Source organism: Carassius carassius, chromosome 40 (genome assembly GCF_963082965.1).
Source record: "Carassius carassius chromosome 40, fCarCar2.1, whole genome shotgun sequence".
Classification (NCBI taxonomy): Eukaryota; Metazoa; Chordata; class Actinopteri; order Cypriniformes; family Cyprinidae; genus Carassius; species Carassius carassius.
The window spans coordinates 7,159,255-7,176,030 of record NC_081794.1 but is presented as its reverse complement, the minus strand read 5'-3'; the positions used below and the strand labels follow the sequence as shown (position 1 = coordinate 7,176,030).

At 38.4% G+C, this 16,776-nt stretch overlaps 1 protein-coding gene across 1 annotated transcript in view; it reads left to right on the top strand.

Annotated features, from left to right (window-relative positions):
* Positions 1 to 16,776, top strand: part of LOC132122052 (receptor tyrosine-protein kinase erbB-2-like) — a 40,256-nt gene that overhangs the window by 12,746 nt on the left and 10,734 nt on the right. Inside the window, exons 2-18 of the mRNA XM_059531915.1 lie at positions 2,571 to 2,722; positions 4,915 to 5,104; positions 9,145 to 9,273; positions 9,364 to 9,435; positions 9,759 to 9,874; positions 9,959 to 10,100; positions 10,216 to 10,344; positions 10,537 to 10,663; positions 11,523 to 11,596; positions 11,754 to 11,844; positions 12,383 to 12,585; positions 13,926 to 14,058; positions 14,322 to 14,412; positions 15,303 to 15,457; positions 15,565 to 15,609; positions 15,835 to 15,973; positions 16,654 to 16,776. Of these exons, the coding sequence (XP_059387898.1) occupies positions 2,571 to 2,722; positions 4,915 to 5,104; positions 9,145 to 9,273; positions 9,364 to 9,435; positions 9,759 to 9,874; positions 9,959 to 10,100; positions 10,216 to 10,344; positions 10,537 to 10,663; positions 11,523 to 11,596; positions 11,754 to 11,844; positions 12,383 to 12,585; positions 13,926 to 14,058; positions 14,322 to 14,412; positions 15,303 to 15,457; positions 15,565 to 15,609; positions 15,835 to 15,973; positions 16,654 to 16,776 (2,111 nt within the window). The remainder of the gene's footprint in view (positions 1 to 2,570; positions 2,723 to 4,914; positions 5,105 to 9,144; positions 9,274 to 9,363; positions 9,436 to 9,758; positions 9,875 to 9,958; positions 10,101 to 10,215; positions 10,345 to 10,536; positions 10,664 to 11,522; positions 11,597 to 11,753; positions 11,845 to 12,382; positions 12,586 to 13,925; positions 14,059 to 14,321; positions 14,413 to 15,302; positions 15,458 to 15,564; positions 15,610 to 15,834; positions 15,974 to 16,653) is intronic.

The window sequence follows — 16,776 nt, the reverse complement described above, 5'->3', positions numbered from 1 at the left end:
GGTAGGCAGCACTTGATCTTTGGTCGCCGTAAACGTTCAGCTTCTACTCTGTTGTTTGTATTGTTGTCTGTGAGATCAGTCTCCGTGGCAGCAGCGGTTAACAGAATTTGGCAGCTGAAAACCTATTAAAAGTACATGCTAGCGAAGTACACACTCCACTTCCTGTCTGGCCGCACACCAAGAGTAGGTGTGGTGAATTTGCTCACAGCACAGGTAAAGAGCACTGATTTATATTCAATCTGTCTCTCCTGTGCTGTGCCTTGTGACACAACAAGTTTCCAATGACACAAGGAATGTGTCTATACTGGTGTGTAGACGATGGTCTCTTGTTTTACTACTACACACATAGGGCTCTATGAAATCCTTTTATTTTTTCCCCCATATATATATATTTTTTTCACAATTTCCTTTTTTTTTCTCTACAACATGAAATATTAGTACTTTAATTTTACAGTTGTACTGAAACAAAGTTATTATTATTACTTTTTTGTTCTGTTTGTAATCATCAAAAGCATGTCTAATTAACTGAAATAATAAAACGGATAACGTGTAACAACAGTTTATTAAAAGTTTAACAAAAATAACATTTAGGGCCCTAAGAAATCTGTTTAATCTTACCCAAATCCCATGTTTTCCGTTATTTTATTTTTTTTCTGGATTTTTTAACAGATTTTATTACACACACACATATATATATATATATATATATATATATATATATATATAGACTTGTAATAAATGTCTATAAATTACATTTTTTTTAACATTTTTGTTTAAGATACAATTAATCTGCAGTCTAAATTAAAACCTTTCTGTTAATGCAAAAGATGATTGACAGGGACAGGCTTTCAATCAAGTCTCATTTTGTTAATAGTTTCTATTTGTTTGTAGGTTAGTTTTATAACCCTGTTGCAGGGCAGTTAATTTTATATATTTGTGAACAATTACTATATATTTATTACCTATATTCTTAAAGCGTCAAAGAAATGATGTGTGGGTGTATTTGAATCAATGAGATTATTTTATCTAGGGCTGCACGATTAATCAGAATGAAACTGAAATCATAACATCAAGGTAGCGCAACACTACTCTGAGTGACTCACATCACATATAATGCTGCTTCACATGAACTCATGTAAACCACATTTTTGTTGATTTGACAAAATCACTTTTTTTTAGATTCTTGTTGTTTTATGTTGTCTTGTCCCTCTGTTTGTTGGTTATTGTTAAAAATGTCCATGCAGAAGTCCACTGAAACAATTTCCCCATGCAGATAAATAAAGAATACTACTACTGTTTATAAGACAAGAATCACCAATAAAATAACCATATCAGCCAGTTAAATGGCCTGGGTAATATATTGATTAACTGCATGGAAAAAAATTGAGCAAAATAAGAGGTACTCAGAGCGAGTGTCTGTGTGTGTGTGTAAACCTGTTGGTTTGGATGTCATTGGCAATACATTGAGGTGTAAAACAACTGCATTTCAACCAGTCTCAATCAGGTGCAAGTAGGAGTTAAAAAAATTATTATGTAGAAACAGAAGTACAATGAGCCAGAAAGAGAAATAGAAAGAGAAAGGGCCCACAGAGACATGGACTAATAGAGTTGTTTTCTAATCAAGACCTCCAGCCGCCCCTCACACACTCATGCACACAGATGAGGAATAGTTAGGATGATGAAAGAGGACCAACGGAACTTGGAAAGGAAATGTGAACTGTAAACTGACTTGTTATTCAGTCTCCATCAGCATGCATTAATATGTCACTTCTGTTAGTAGACAAAAACAGCTCTTTCAATAATGCTTCGACATGTTAAAGCAATAGCTTATTTAAAATAAAATAAAAATCACACTTATTTGCACATTTTCATCAATGCAGCTCTGACATTACAGAAACATTTCAAATCTGTGTAATAATGTGTGCAGATTTATAAATTATGTACAGGATATCCTGGAATTCACTGACTTGTGTGAAATGTTATCAAAAAACAGATTGAGTGCTGTCTGACACTTTGTTCTAAAATGAGCATTTTTATCAGGCTCCTATATTTATGTTGAGTTATTTCACTTTAATTGTGTAGAAAATGACCTATATTTTGCCATTAGAGTAAAAATACTGAACATAGAAGCCTGACAAAATTACAGATGGCACTTAGAGGTTTTTGCATCTAAACTCTTCAAACAGACCAGTGAATCTATAGAGAGAATTTGAGAAGTTTTGGTTTACAGTCCAGTACAGTCAAATGTTACCCTGCAGTTTACAGTGCCTTACTTTATAGGCAGTAGTCTGAGATTGATTTCCATTCTTTTATTTTTATAGAACATAAGGGGTCAGGAAATAGGGCTGCAACTAGCAGTTATTTTAAATTTTTAACTAATGAAATGTTTATAAACCAAATATTTATATGTTCAAATTGGTAACTGGAAACATTTGTGTAATGTTGCTTCCGCACTGCTAGATGTCAGCATGTCTAAGATGCCTTCCATATAGGTCAGTGTGACAATAACAAATAATCCATATCATTTTATTCATCCATGCTGATCTGTACATCTTTGTTTTATTTTTCAGTATGTGTTGGGACCGATATGAAGTTGGCTTTACCCTCCAGTCTTGAGAATCATTATGAAATGCTCAGGCTGCTGTACACGGGCTGCCAGGTGGTTCATGGTAACCTGGAGATCACACACCTGCAGGGAAATCCAGATCTCTCCTTCCTGCAGGTACGGGTCTGTTGTGTGTATCTCTACTAGTGTTGGGCGATATGCTCAATTTTCATATCAACATATCATCAACATGTGAGATCGCGATACATTATATTATTGTGCTAATTTATTTAATTATTTATTTACTTAGTTTCATTGCCAAAAAATTAACCAACTCCAGCGTAAGGCTGTCCTCGAGCGTCAGTCATCCTATGACTGAATCTGTATTTAAAGGGTTAGTTCACCCAAAAATGAAAATTAGCCCATAAATTACTCACCCACAAGTCATTATAGGTGTATATGACTTTCTTTTTTCAGACAAATACAGTCAGAGTTATATTTAAAATTGTCTTTGATCTTTCAAGCTGTATCATTGCATTAAGTGGGTGTTGCATGCATCAGTCCAAAAGAAGTTAAATAAAAAGCACCCATCCATAAAAAACTGTCTCACACGGCTCCTAACCAAGGCCTTCTATAGCGAATCGATGTGTTTTTGTTAGAAAAATATATAAATATTCAAAATTTAATAATCACTTTAATGTAGCTTGCCTTACTGTTGTAAACTGAAGGAGTTCCAGGCGAATGACGTATGAGGTCGGATTGCACATGTGATGCTCAGAAGTGACGCACACGGAAGCAAAGGGGAGAGATCAAATCAAAACAATGGTCACTAATTAGAAGTACATAACGAGTATTTGTAAAGAAGAATGTCGGAAGATTTCAATGTAAGCCAAGAAGAGACTGGTTTTGCTTTGCTAAAGTAAGGAAACTTTGCTTCCTTTGCTCCTGTTAACAAATGTTGGTTTTCATGAGACTTAGCAACACATGCGCAAAGCCGACCTCATACATCATCTTCCCGGAGCTGCTTCCTTGTACAACTGTTGGCGCAAGCTAGATTAAAGTGATTATTATGTTTTGAATATGGATATTATTCTTACAAAAATGCATCGATTCACTACAGGAGACCTTTGTTCACCCCCCTGAGCCATATGAGACACTTTTTTTTAATGGATGGGTGCATTTTATTTAACTTCTGTTGGACTGATGCACTGCAACACCCGCTGAATGGATGAGGATGACTTGAGGGTGAGTAATTTATGGGCTAATTTTCATTTTTGGGTGAACTAAACCTTTAACATGATAACAAATTAACAGAAACATTGTAAGTTAAGCTACTAATCATAATGCTTACATTTCCTCAGTTATTCAAAAAGCAGCTACAGAAAACGAGCAAAAGACATCATCATAAGCTCAGTCTAGTGCAAGTTTATGCACTTTAAAAACACTCCTGTTATAATCAGTATAAGCTACACTATAGTATATATGATGAATAAATATCTTATACTTACATCGCACCTACATCTTCACTTTGTTCTTTATGATGAGAGAATTCACAAGTCTATCTGTCTATCGCCAATACACGATACTATTGTCTATTGGCACACCCCTAATCTCTACAGTGCTTTTTATTACACAGCAGATGTATATTGGAGCAAAACCCTTTCTACATTCCTGTTCAATTTCTTTGCTACTGTGTAAATAATCACAATGTAATTAATAATGTGTATGTGCCTGAGTTTGACCATAGCCTACAGTCTACAATACTGTTTAATATACAGTAGATGCTTTAAATTATACAGGCACAATAATATTTTAAAGCTCAAAGGGTTGTGCATTACATGAATGACTCATCTTAACATAAGCCTACTACCGTATTTTTTGGACTATATGTCGCCCCTGAGTATAAGTCGCATCAGTCTAAAAATACGTCATGATGAGGAAAAAAACATATATAAGTCGCACTGGACTATAAGTCGCATTTATTTAGAACCAAGAACCAAGAGAAAACATTACCGTCTACAGCCGCGAGAGGGCGCTCTATGCTGCTCTCTGGCAGCATAGAGCGCCCTTTCACGGCTGTAGACGGTAATGTTTTCTCTTGGTTCTTGTCTCTTAGTTCATTTCTCTTGGTTCATGTCAAATTAATTTTGATAAATAAGTCGCACCTGACTATAAGTCGCAGGACCAGCCAAACTATGAAAAAAAGTGTGACTTATAGTCCGGAAAATACGGTACTTCAAGTAAAAAAAAAAAAAACAGATCGGAATAATAGATTGCTTTTTATTAATTAATCAACTCGCTTATAATGAGTCTCAATTTCAATCAGATTTTAAAATGAAAATATGTGCTTGTATTTTGTTTGTCTGCAGGGGATTGTTGAGGTTCAGGGGTATGTGCTGATAGCTCATGTCTCAGTGCATTCGGTTCCTCTGGACAATCTGCGGATAATACGAGGCAGTCAGCTTTATAACTCCAGTTATGCTCTCGCTGTACATAACAACATCCACCACAGTCAGACGGACCTCGGCCTGACACAACTATGCCTTAAGAGTCTTACAGGTAAGGAGTTTGGGTCAAATTTATATTAATTTTAATTTATAGGCTTATACATTTTTTTATATTCCTTATGTGGTGTGGAAAGATGAGGACCCAAGAGCGATTATGCAAAAGAAAACTTCTTTAATTGAGTAGCGTATCAAAATAACCAGCCTTCGGTAAAACCAACAAAAGCAGCCGATGAACCGGTACCCAAAAGGTAAACACAAAGTTTTTCCATGAATCAGCAAACAGAGGGGTCGGGCCGGCGCTCGGGCTGGGTGCGGAGATTGGCGTCTAGCGGACCTCCTTTCCGCTTTCAAGATAAACTCAGGTGGCGGGTATGGTCACTGTCCAGAGTACTCGTCAGCACCAGCAGGGCTGGACAGAGAGCAGAGCAACAGGTTAACTTAAGGCAACGTTAGATCTGACCGGAGACTGGAGCACGAGAGGCAGGGTAGGATCCGACAGGACAGGACAGGACAGGAACAAGATGGTTGTGAAGCTTCTGCATGTACAGCAAACGAAATAATCAAGCAGAGAGCACAAACACGGGGAACAAGAAATAGCCAGGATGATTAAGGAAAAGAGAGAACAGGTGTGAATCTATTAACGAGACAGAGTAGAGATAATGAGAAACAGCTGAAGAGGTGTGTGAGTGTGGCAAAATAACCAGCAGAGGAGGGGGAAGAAGAGAAGGAAAACCGAAACCATGACAGTGCCCCTCCCCTAAGGAGCGCCCCCTGGTGCTCCCAAGGGAGGAACCTGGCGAGTGCGGAGGAATTCATCGATGAGAGAACGGTCCAGAACGTCCCGGGAGGGGATCCAACTTCTCTCCTCAGGACCAAAACCCTCCCAGTCAACGAGAAACTGGTGGCCCCGTCCACGACGACGCATATCTAGGAGTTTACGCACTGTGTAAACAGGGCCATCCTCGACATGAACAGGGACAGACGGAGGAGTAGGAGAAGGCGCGCGTACAAACGGTTTAATGCAGGAAATATGAAAAACAGGATGGATGCGACGAAGATTGGGAGGGAGTTTCAATTTGATCGCAACAGGACTAATGATCTTAGAAATTTGATAAGGCCCGATAAAGCGGGGGGCCAGTTTGTGGGAAGGAGTCAGGAGAGGTACATTTTTGGGTGGATAGCCACACTCTCTGACCACAATGATACTTAGGCCCTCTGATACGACGCTTATTGGCGTACTTTCGAGTACAGGTCTTAATGCGACAAAGCGTGGATCAAACTCTTCTCCAGGTGCGCTTACAGCGATTGATGAACGCAGTCACTGAATGGACATCGGAATCAGCATTCTGTGAGGAGAACAAAGGCGGCTGATAACCAAGGCAGGAGTTAAACGGGGATAAACCAGTTGCGGACGTAGGTAAAGAATTATGGGCATATTCTGCCCATGGTAATTGCTCTGACCAAGATGAAGGGCTACGAAAGGCTGAGCTGCGCAGAAGGCAGCCAACGATCTGATTGGTGCGTTCAGCCTGGCCGTTAGTCTGGGGATGAAATCCAGAGGAGAGGCTGACAGTCGCGCCAATGAGGCGACAAAATTCTTTCCAGAATTGGGACGTGAATTGAGGACCCCTGTCTGAAACGACGTCAGTGGGTAGACCGTGTATCTTAAAGACGTGATTGACCAAAACCTGAGCCATCTCCTTGGCCGAAGGAAGTTTAGGAAGAGGGATAAAGTGCGCGGCCTTTAAAAATCGATCCACTATAGTCAGAATGACAGTATTACATGCTGACGGGGGTAAGCCAGTAATAAAATCAAGTGCTATATGAGACCAAGGACGAGACGGAGTGGGTAGTGGTCTTAAGAGACCCGCCGGCGGAGAATTGCTAGATTTACTCTGCGCGCAGACCGTACATGAAGCAATGAAACGTCGCGAGTCGCGGTCAAGAGTGGGCCACCAGAAGCGCTGGCGAATAGTGGAGAGCGTGCCCCGAACGCCGGGACGGGCGGTCAATTTGGAGGAATGAGCCCACTGAAGAACAGCTAAGCGTGCCATAACGGGAACGAAAAGGAGGTTCCTGGGGACGTTGCGCGGAGCGACAGAGCGAGACAGGGCGCGTTTGACCACCCTCTCTATTCCCCAGACAACCGCACTGACAACTCGAGAGGGAGGGATTATTCCCTCGGAGGTGGAGGGTGAGTCTGAGGAATCAAAGAGGCGGGAGAGGGCACCGGCCTTCGCGTTTTTAGACCCAGGGCGATAAGAGATCGAGAAATCGAAACGGGCGAAAAATAGAGCCCAGCGAGCCTGACGAGCGTTGAGCCGCTTAGCCGAGCGAATGTACTCTAGGTTACGGTGATCCGTCCACACAATAAACGGTAAGGTAGCACCCTCTAACCACTGACGCCACTCTCCCAAGGCCAAACGTATGGCCGGCAGCTCACGATTGCCTACGTCATAGTTGCGCTCCGCAGGCGAGAGACGGTGGGAAAAAAAAGCACAGGGGTGCAATTAATTGTCGGACGAGCGTTGGGAGAGGATGGCCCCCACTCCCACCTCTGACGCATCGACTTCGACTGTGAATTGTTTAGAGCTATCAGGGGTCACGAGAATAGGAGCCAAGGTAAAAAGAGATTTTAAGTGATCAAATGCCTTCTGAGCGGACTCTGACCACTTAAAACATGACTTGACAGATGTTAAAGCTGTAAGGGGAGCCGCTACTTGACTGAAGTTACGTATAAAACGTCGATAAAAATTAGAAAAACCCAAAAACCGCCCGAACCTTCGCAGGGTCTATACTAATGCCATCAACGGAGATCACGGAACCGAGGAAGGTGACGGAGGGCGCGTGAAAAGTGCATTTCTCAGCCTTTACGAACAGGCGATTCTCAAGGAGGCGTTGAAGGACTCGACGCACATGCTGTATGTGTACCCCGAGAGACGGAGAGAAAATCAATATATCGTCAAGATACACGAAAACAAAGATATTAAGCATGTCTCTTAGAACGTCATTGATTAACGTCTGGAACACAGCTGGGGCGTTCACGGTCAACTACCCGAATCATCTCCTCCTTGAAGCTGTCAAAGCTTGCGATGTACTCGACCTCAGCCTCCCAAGCAGCATTTCCCCACTCGCGGGCTCGTCCAGTCAGGAGCGAGATGACGTAAGCGACCCGAGCTCGCTCTCTAGCGTAGGTCACTGGCTGGAGAGAGAAGTCAAGTTCACACTGGGTGAGAAACGACCGACACTGTGAGGGCTCACCGGCGTAACAAGGAGGGTTGTTGACTCTGGGCTCTGGGGATTCCACCCTCCTGGAAGCAGGAGAGCCCGCCTTAAGTTGGTGAACCTGCGTGGACAAATCTGAGAGCTGGACGGCCAGGGAATCAACCGCATGCCGAGCAGTGACTAGCTCCGTGTCATGTCTTCCGAGCATGGCCCCTTGCAGCTCAACAGCACTCTGAATCGGGTTTGCACTCGCTGGGTCCATTCTTGGCTTGATTATTCTGTGGTGTGGAAAGATGAGGACCCAAGAGCGATTATGCAAAAGAAAACTTCTTTAATTGAGTAGCGTATCAAAATAACCAGCCTTCGGTAAAACCAACAAAAGCAGCCGATGAACCGGTACCCAAAAGGTAAACACAAAGTCTTTCCATGAATCAGCAAACAGAGGGGTCGGGCTGGGTGCGGAGATTGGCGTCTAGCGGACCTCCTTTCCGCTTTCAAGATAAACTCAGGTGGCGGGTATGGTTGACGAAGTACCACGAAGTGGTAACTTTTAAATCAAGCAGTTTTATTTTGGTCAAACAGTGAATTTGCATGACCAAGTTGACCCTAATTTGAAATGTACAATGGGAATATTTCTTCCTCACTCAAAACTTCCTATTGCAGATCCTCCAATTGAAATGACTGGATTTAAAATGTGAAATTTTGCAAAGGGAATATAAATGTGAACTCACTTTTATGCTCCGTTTAAAAATATTTCAAAATTGAAATTGCTCTTTGTGTGTGCAGTTGCTGTAAAATGATTTTAAAATCCTTATGCACTCAAGGAAGTGGAACCCTCTGAGTAAAATGATTGCTTATGTTTCACAGAAATCCTGCTTGGCGGGGTTTATATTTGGGGAAATCCTCAACTGTGCTTTCCTCAGAAAATTAACTGGAAAGACACTGTAACTAAAATTGAAAACAAACTACTGCACCTGCAAGAAACCCCAAAGAACTGTGAGTTAACTTCTAGAGAACTATACCATCATACAGTACATCAGACAAATGCATCACTGTTATTTCTCAATAATACTTATCTTTTTTCAGGTCCTAGTTGTTCTCCAGCTTGTCCTCCAAACAGTGGATGCTGGGGAGAAACAAATCAGGACTGCCAAATATGTGAGTGTCACTGGCATGTCAGCCTGTTTTTTGGGTTTGTTAACAAAAAATGAGCTTAGAATTGATTCAGTTAAAGTTAATCTTAAATTCTCATATTATATTTAATAAATTAACTTTCATGTCCCCGAATTACATAATCATAGAATTTTTTCAATATTATAAGTATTTTTTATTAGTTAATGAGCATATTTTGGTGCTACATGGCAAAACTAATATCTGTTTTGACTACTGTGTTAATTATTTTGACAATATTACATCTAGTTTATCTGAAATGTAATGAAATTCTTTTTTTGTGACAATTACGTGTGCCTATTTCTCTACAGTGACCTTTGTGCTTTGCTCATCTGGCTGTTTGCGCTGTAAGGGTCCGAAACCCAGCGATTGTTGTCATGTGCAGTGTGCTGCTGGGTGCACGGGGCCAAAAGACACAGACTGTCTGGTAAAAAGATCATAATTATTGCATTATATCATTCGTATGTAACTGAAATGAAATAATATCTGTTTTGCCCCATTGCATCTTTAGGCCTGTCGTCACTTCAATGACAGTGGGACATGTAAAGACAACTGCCCCCCACCCAGCATCTATGACCCCAACACATTTCAGTCCAAACCCAACAAGGACAAAAAGTTTAACTTTGGAGCCACTTGTGTTAAACAGTGTCCTCGTATGTAAAACTTTTCATTTACTAACAAACTATCATGCTGTATTGTATGTCCACAGGCCTTGATTTTTCTTTCTCTGTGTGTGTATGATATATGTTGCACTTTCTACATCTTTAGATAACTATTTGGCAATGGAAGTGGCATGTACAATGGTCTGTCCCAAAGCGAACAAGGAAGCCATTACTGTAGAGCCAGATGGTAGTGAAACACAGAAATGTGAAAAATGTGAAGGAGAGTGTCCAAAAGGTTTGTATGTATAAGTGTGCATATGCTTCTACATGATGCTAATGTTCAAGCTGCAATTTAGAATGTTCAAAAATGTTTGAAAAAGCACTTCATAACAGTTAATGTATATATCTTTTCATATACTATACATGTTAGAATCCTTTGTTCTATTCTCATCTTATAATGTTAATTAACATATGTGATGTCTGTTAGTGTGTTATGGACTAGGAATGGGAAACCTTCAAGGGGTGTCAGTGGTGGATGCCACCAACATTGGCATGTTCTTAGGCTGTGAGAAAATCTACGGCAGTTTGGCTTTTCTATCAGACTCCTTCAAAGTGTAAGCAAGGATAGTAGTTCACCTAAAAATTCCAATACTGGTTCTCATGTTGCTTCTGTGGAACACAAAAGGAAGTTATTAAGAACATTTAGCTACACAAAAAAACACATTCACATGATACCTGAACTATATTCATATGATAGATTTGTGTTTGAAACTGACTGAAATGTAAAAGTTTTCCTTCAGCTTTAGCTATCAAACTGTCGATCTCTTTTATTCGACAAGGAAATATGCATAAACTCGCCGAAGCATTTACAGAATAAATTGCAAAAAAAACTCACATGACCTTGGCTCGAGATCATGTGATTGAGTAACAGGCCTAACCAGTAGATCTGTCCCATCGCACACCATCTATTGTTGTCATCCTGAAATGCATGAGCCACAGTGATCAAAATTATATAATTTAGTGCCAGAACTGTCTCTCATGATAGTGTCACAAAATCAGGCGTTTGCCTTTGAAGGCAAGATAACCTAACAGCATTTGTTATTGTGTTTTGTCTGGTGTGCTCTGAGGTGAAAGTATTGTTTAAAAGACACAGGCTTACCTGGTTGCAAGATTTTTTTTTATTATTTTATTACTCGTGATTTGTGCCAGATTCCCAGGAAGTGAAGATTTTGTTCTCTTAAACACATCGGATGGAAACAGTGCAATGCTTTATATGTGTAAATGTTTGATGCAATGTTCCTTTTGTGTTTCACAGAAGAAATAAAGTCATATGGGTGTGCAATGACACGAGGGGGAATAACCAGCTGACTTTAAATAATTTCTTCTAATCTAAATATTTCTATTCATGAGTGTTGTATTGTTAGACCTATTGTTAAACTTATTGTATTAAAATCTCTCGTGTTGTTAATGCAGAAATGTAGCTACCAATTCATCTGGACTTCGGTGGAGCGACCTGGAAAAGTTAAAGACAATAGAAGAAATCACAGGTGAAAATCAGAGTTCATATGGACTTGCATCATAAAGATTATAAAGATGTCATAGATCCAATATCTGAACTTAAATCTACATAACAACACTACTAGTTGTTCCAGTCAATCATTAAATGAAATTTGCATTTGTAATAACTATATATTTGTATTTCAGGATATCTGTACATAGATACATGGCCAGATTATTTACTTGATCTGAATGTTTTTGAGAACTTGAAGGTGATCAGAGGAAGAATGCTTTACAAGTAAGTATATGTTTGTCTGTTTGTGGTTCTTACTTGAAATGTATCTCTTCTTTTGCTTTTTGTTCCTTATTTCCTGTTTCCTAATTCTGTCTTCAAACATATGTGACTTTCTAGACTATTTACCCACTTTTCTTGTTTGTCTAATGTCTAGTTAGACTTATCAAACCTGCTTTTTCCTGTTAGTTATAAAAGTTAATGATTATACTGTACACCTGCTGCACGTTTAATCAGTTTTTTTTCCTTTCATTGCTTCAAGTCAACTCTAACCACAAAGACTGAAAAGGGAATGTACGCACTTAGTTAATCTATGAGAGTGTAGGTCATTTTTCACACTTACTCAAAATAAAGATTGACACACACAAATGTGGCTATGATAGATTAGTAACTTTACCAACTGAAACCCACCAAGAACAGTTCAGCATTATAGCAAGGACATTTGCACAAGCAAACTAGTCAGTTTTTCTGCTTCAGTGTATAAATCTAGTAATCTACTTGATTATCTAGTTCATGTATTTAAATCATCTTTCTCTCTCTGCAGGGGTGTTTTCTCTTTGGGAGTTCAGTCTTTGCAGATCGAGTCTCTTGGGTTGCGTTCCTTGCGCAGTGTCAGTGGAGGCATAGTACTGATTCATAATAACTCCAGACTGTGCTACACCTCCTCTCTGCCCTGGAACTCACTGCTCCACCCCACACAGGGACCCAACCTCATCAGCAACAACAACCAAGACCAGCAAACATGTGGTTAGAGCCCATTCTTATGTTTGTCTGACTGGAGCGAGGCATGCTGTACAATACAATCATTTTAAATACAGTCATGGATACTGTGCATCTTTAAGCATGACACATAGCAGAGCGACTATATGCACATCAGGGCGTTGAGTACCTTGTCGTTTTTTTTCAAAACGGTTAATAAATAAAATAATTAAATAACATAATTAAAATATTATGTACGCAAATTTCCATTAAATTGTAACGCTGCAATTCCTACTGTATCATATTTTACATGCACTTTTATAACCAAGGCCTCTGAATGAACTATTATCACGGAAAAACATGCCTTCTGCCACCTTTTGGTACAACTGTGAATACGCCACCTTCAGGTTGTGTTTTTTTCCAGTATTTCATTTCTCTGTGAAATTTTTACATTTAATTTAATTTAATTTAATTTTTATTTTTTGAAGGAAACATAAGAATAGCTTTTATATTGTTATAAATATTTTAAAATGAACACTTACTGGACTGAAGCAGCTTAGGTTTACTTGATTTCCATACATAGTTTTTAGATAAACATCAGGCTTTTGAGGAATGTTTATATGTATAGTAAATAGTATTGTGAGATACAGATTTTTAAACATTATAAAGATATAAAAAAGTTATTAGGATCTCATTGGTTTACATTACAAGCTATTGATTTAATATTATTTTGGCCATATAAATATTAGAAACGTTATATTAGAAACCAATGGTTTGGGCCTCTGAACTTTTTCCTCATCGAGAATGAGCTCCTTATTCTTCTGAATCATACTATATTAGGCATCAGATCCTGATATATCAAATAATAAAAAAAACATGCTAACTTGATTGCTTGATACTTGATTTCAGACATTATTTAGTTTACAACATCAAAACTGTCTGTGTTTTCAAATTACACTAAAATGTATTTGAAATATGTTTATTTCATGCTAAGTATACTACAAATATATTTACATATTTACATCCTTAATAAAAAAACAACTCTGTTCTTATGGTATATATACATAATCCAAATATAAGGTTTAATTATATATTTTTATTAAATTTTATATAGTTAAATTATATTTATTTTTTTATATCTGTAAGTCTTGTGAGATATGTAAGTGAATATGTTCATAGATTTGAACTACTGTATACTTAGTATGAAATACATTTATTTTAAATATATTACTTTTTTACTAGGGTATGCATTGTCTGAATTAATTTTTCAACTTATGTTAAAAAAAAATGTGTTTGTTCCTACTTTTAAATTTTCCCATAATGAGTAATATTCCATTACATACTTCACTATGGAATTAAACACAGGACATTCTTCTCTCTGTGTGTAGTTTCAGAGGGGAGAGTATGTGACCCCCTGTGTGCAGATGCAGTCTGCTGGGGGCCGGGACCCAGTCAGTGTGTGTCATGTGTGAATTACAAACGTGGGACTGAGTGTGTGCAGCAGTGTAATGTCCTACAGGGGTGAGTTCTGTATGAATAAGCAGATTATTTTTGTCCTTTGTTGTGTTTACTTACTAAAGTACACATATGAATCATATAAATTATTAGAATGTTGAATATTATGAACAGGGCTCCTCCATTATTTCAGTTTCAGACTTATATATCAGTAACTGCTAATGTCATACAATAGAATGATTCATATGCTGTTGTGGTTTTTAAACTCAACTGTTTACTGTTTACTCTACTGATTACTGTTTTCTGTACTTCAAATGCATTTCCCACAGGTCAGTGCGTGAGTTTGAGGATGGATTAAACTGTGTCCCTTGCCATCCAGAGTGTAAACCAGTCAATGACACTGCCTCCTGTACAGGCCCAGTAAGATGTCAATGCAGAAACAAATATATTACCCTAACCCTACCTCTAAACCTACCCCTCACACAAAACGTTCTGCATTTTTAGATGTTCAGAAAACATTTAGTATGATTTATAACCTTGTTTCCTCATGGGGACCCAAAAAATTTCCCCACATTTGGTCCCCATAATGTAGGTAATACTAGATAGACACACACACATACACTCACACATATATTTTAAATAATATATAATATGTCACCAAAAAATACACATTTATTTAAATACAAATATATGCATTAATTACTCACCTTAATGTTGTAAAAATAACAAAAAAGTACCATAAATTAAACAAAAATCAAATGTATTGTGATTTGTTGTACAAACCAAATATTATTCAGACACCAGATATCATTTTATATATATATATTTTATATATGTAATTTATGTAAGTGAGGAAAATAAAGTAAACCGTAATGCATAAAAATTTGAGACCAAAAATGGTTAAGACACTTTGACCTGACCAGGTTTTGCTTAAGTGTTTTTTCTTTAAATGCCAATGTTACCTTTTTACACCACAGACAATTTTGCCAGAAAAAGATTCAGAATTTGTATCATTTGTTTATGTAAAAAATCTTGTGTAATTTAACTTGTGTTTGTTTGTTTGCTGGTTTTTATTGTATTTGTTATACTTAAAAATGCTGAAAGTGTCTGCATAAATTTTGGTTTGTTTATATATTCTGTGGTGTTGCATTGGAAGATATAGTCATACAGGTAGAACCACATGTAGTTGAGTAAATAATGAATTAGAATTTTCATTTTTCATTAGCATGTGTTATTTTGACATGAGGATTTTTTATATCTTATTTTAACAGCTTCTTTTAATTAAGGTTTCAATTGTGTTTCTTGTGCAGGGTCCAGAACACTGTAAGGAGTGTTTGCACTTTCAAGATGGAGACGTGTGTGTCGAGCGCTGTCCCAGTGGAGTGAAAGAGGACCAGCACACTGTGTGGAAGTACTCCAATGCTACGAAACACTGTTTGCCCTGTGAGACCAACTGCACCATCTCGTGAGTCCCTCGCTGAGCCCATGGACTGTGATCCCAACTTTTAATATCAGCTCATGTGCAACAATTTAAGATTTGATATTAATTTTCTGTTTTGTGTTTACTGCCAGATGTCCACTGGATGATAGAGGGTGCCCCATCCAAAAGAAAACTGGGTAAGTCTTGACTATCACCCACAACTCTAGCAACAATATACAAATCCAACCCCCTAAAACATTTAGACTTGATGTGATGCTCAGGCAAACACCATTCAGATTGAGAAAATGTTAAAGTCTAGTTAGTAATCTACTGTACAAGTACTGTAGTAAAGTAGAGTATATATTTACCTATAGACTGCACAGTCTTGCTTAAATCGAATTGTTTGTGGCAAAACCCTGCAGGCCTGGGACAACAGTCGCAGTCACAGTTGGTGGATTATTCCTTTTTCTTATTTTGCTGGCGCTTCTGGCGTTTTACCTGCGACGACAGAAAAACCACAAAAGGAAAGAAACCAATAGGAGAATTCTACAGGAGCATGAGGTCAGAACTCTGCAGTGTTTCATTTGCATGTAGATTGCTTTTCAATCCTTGTTTTTAAACTAAGAAAACATACTCTAACTTTATTTAAGCATCTATTGAAACTAAGCGGCAAAAATCACTCATTGTGAACTTGTCCAACATTCTTTTGTCAACCAGATCAATGCATTAGGATTTGTCTGCCACCATTTACACAGCAAAGGGCCTGTTCTATGTTTAGAAACACAGCTGTTTTTAAGTTTGAAGTCAGCATGTTGCAAGCTATCAACTCAATCCTCTAATAGGCATAAACGTAGCACATGCAAATACTGTGTAAAATAGTGCAATTTAATGAGATATTTTTTTGGACAGTGGAAATATGGAATTGCCTTTTCAGCTAAAGGATGGAAATGTTCAAATAAGACATCTTTGAAGGCAGCAAAATTATACTGCTTACCCTTTACCCTTTGCAAAATGCCTATGATTTGATAAAAGCCTACAGGCAGCTGACTAGCTTGTGGAATCTAAGAACTAAGAGTAAGAGTAAAATGTGGAACGGTCTGTCAAACTTTGCAGTTTTCCTGGCCCTATTAAATATAGTGAATTTTGATTGGTTATTTCTTCTGTTTCTGAAGTTTGTTTGATTTGACTGCTTCACATGTTGAGTACCATAGTCTTAAGGCATCTTATTTTTTTTCCTGAAGCTGGTGGAGCCTTTGACCCCAAGTGGAGCAATGCCAAACCAGGCTCAGATGCGTATTCTTAAGGAGACTGAACTGAAGAAACTCAGAGTGCTGGGTTCTGGAGCCTTCGGCACGGTCTATAAG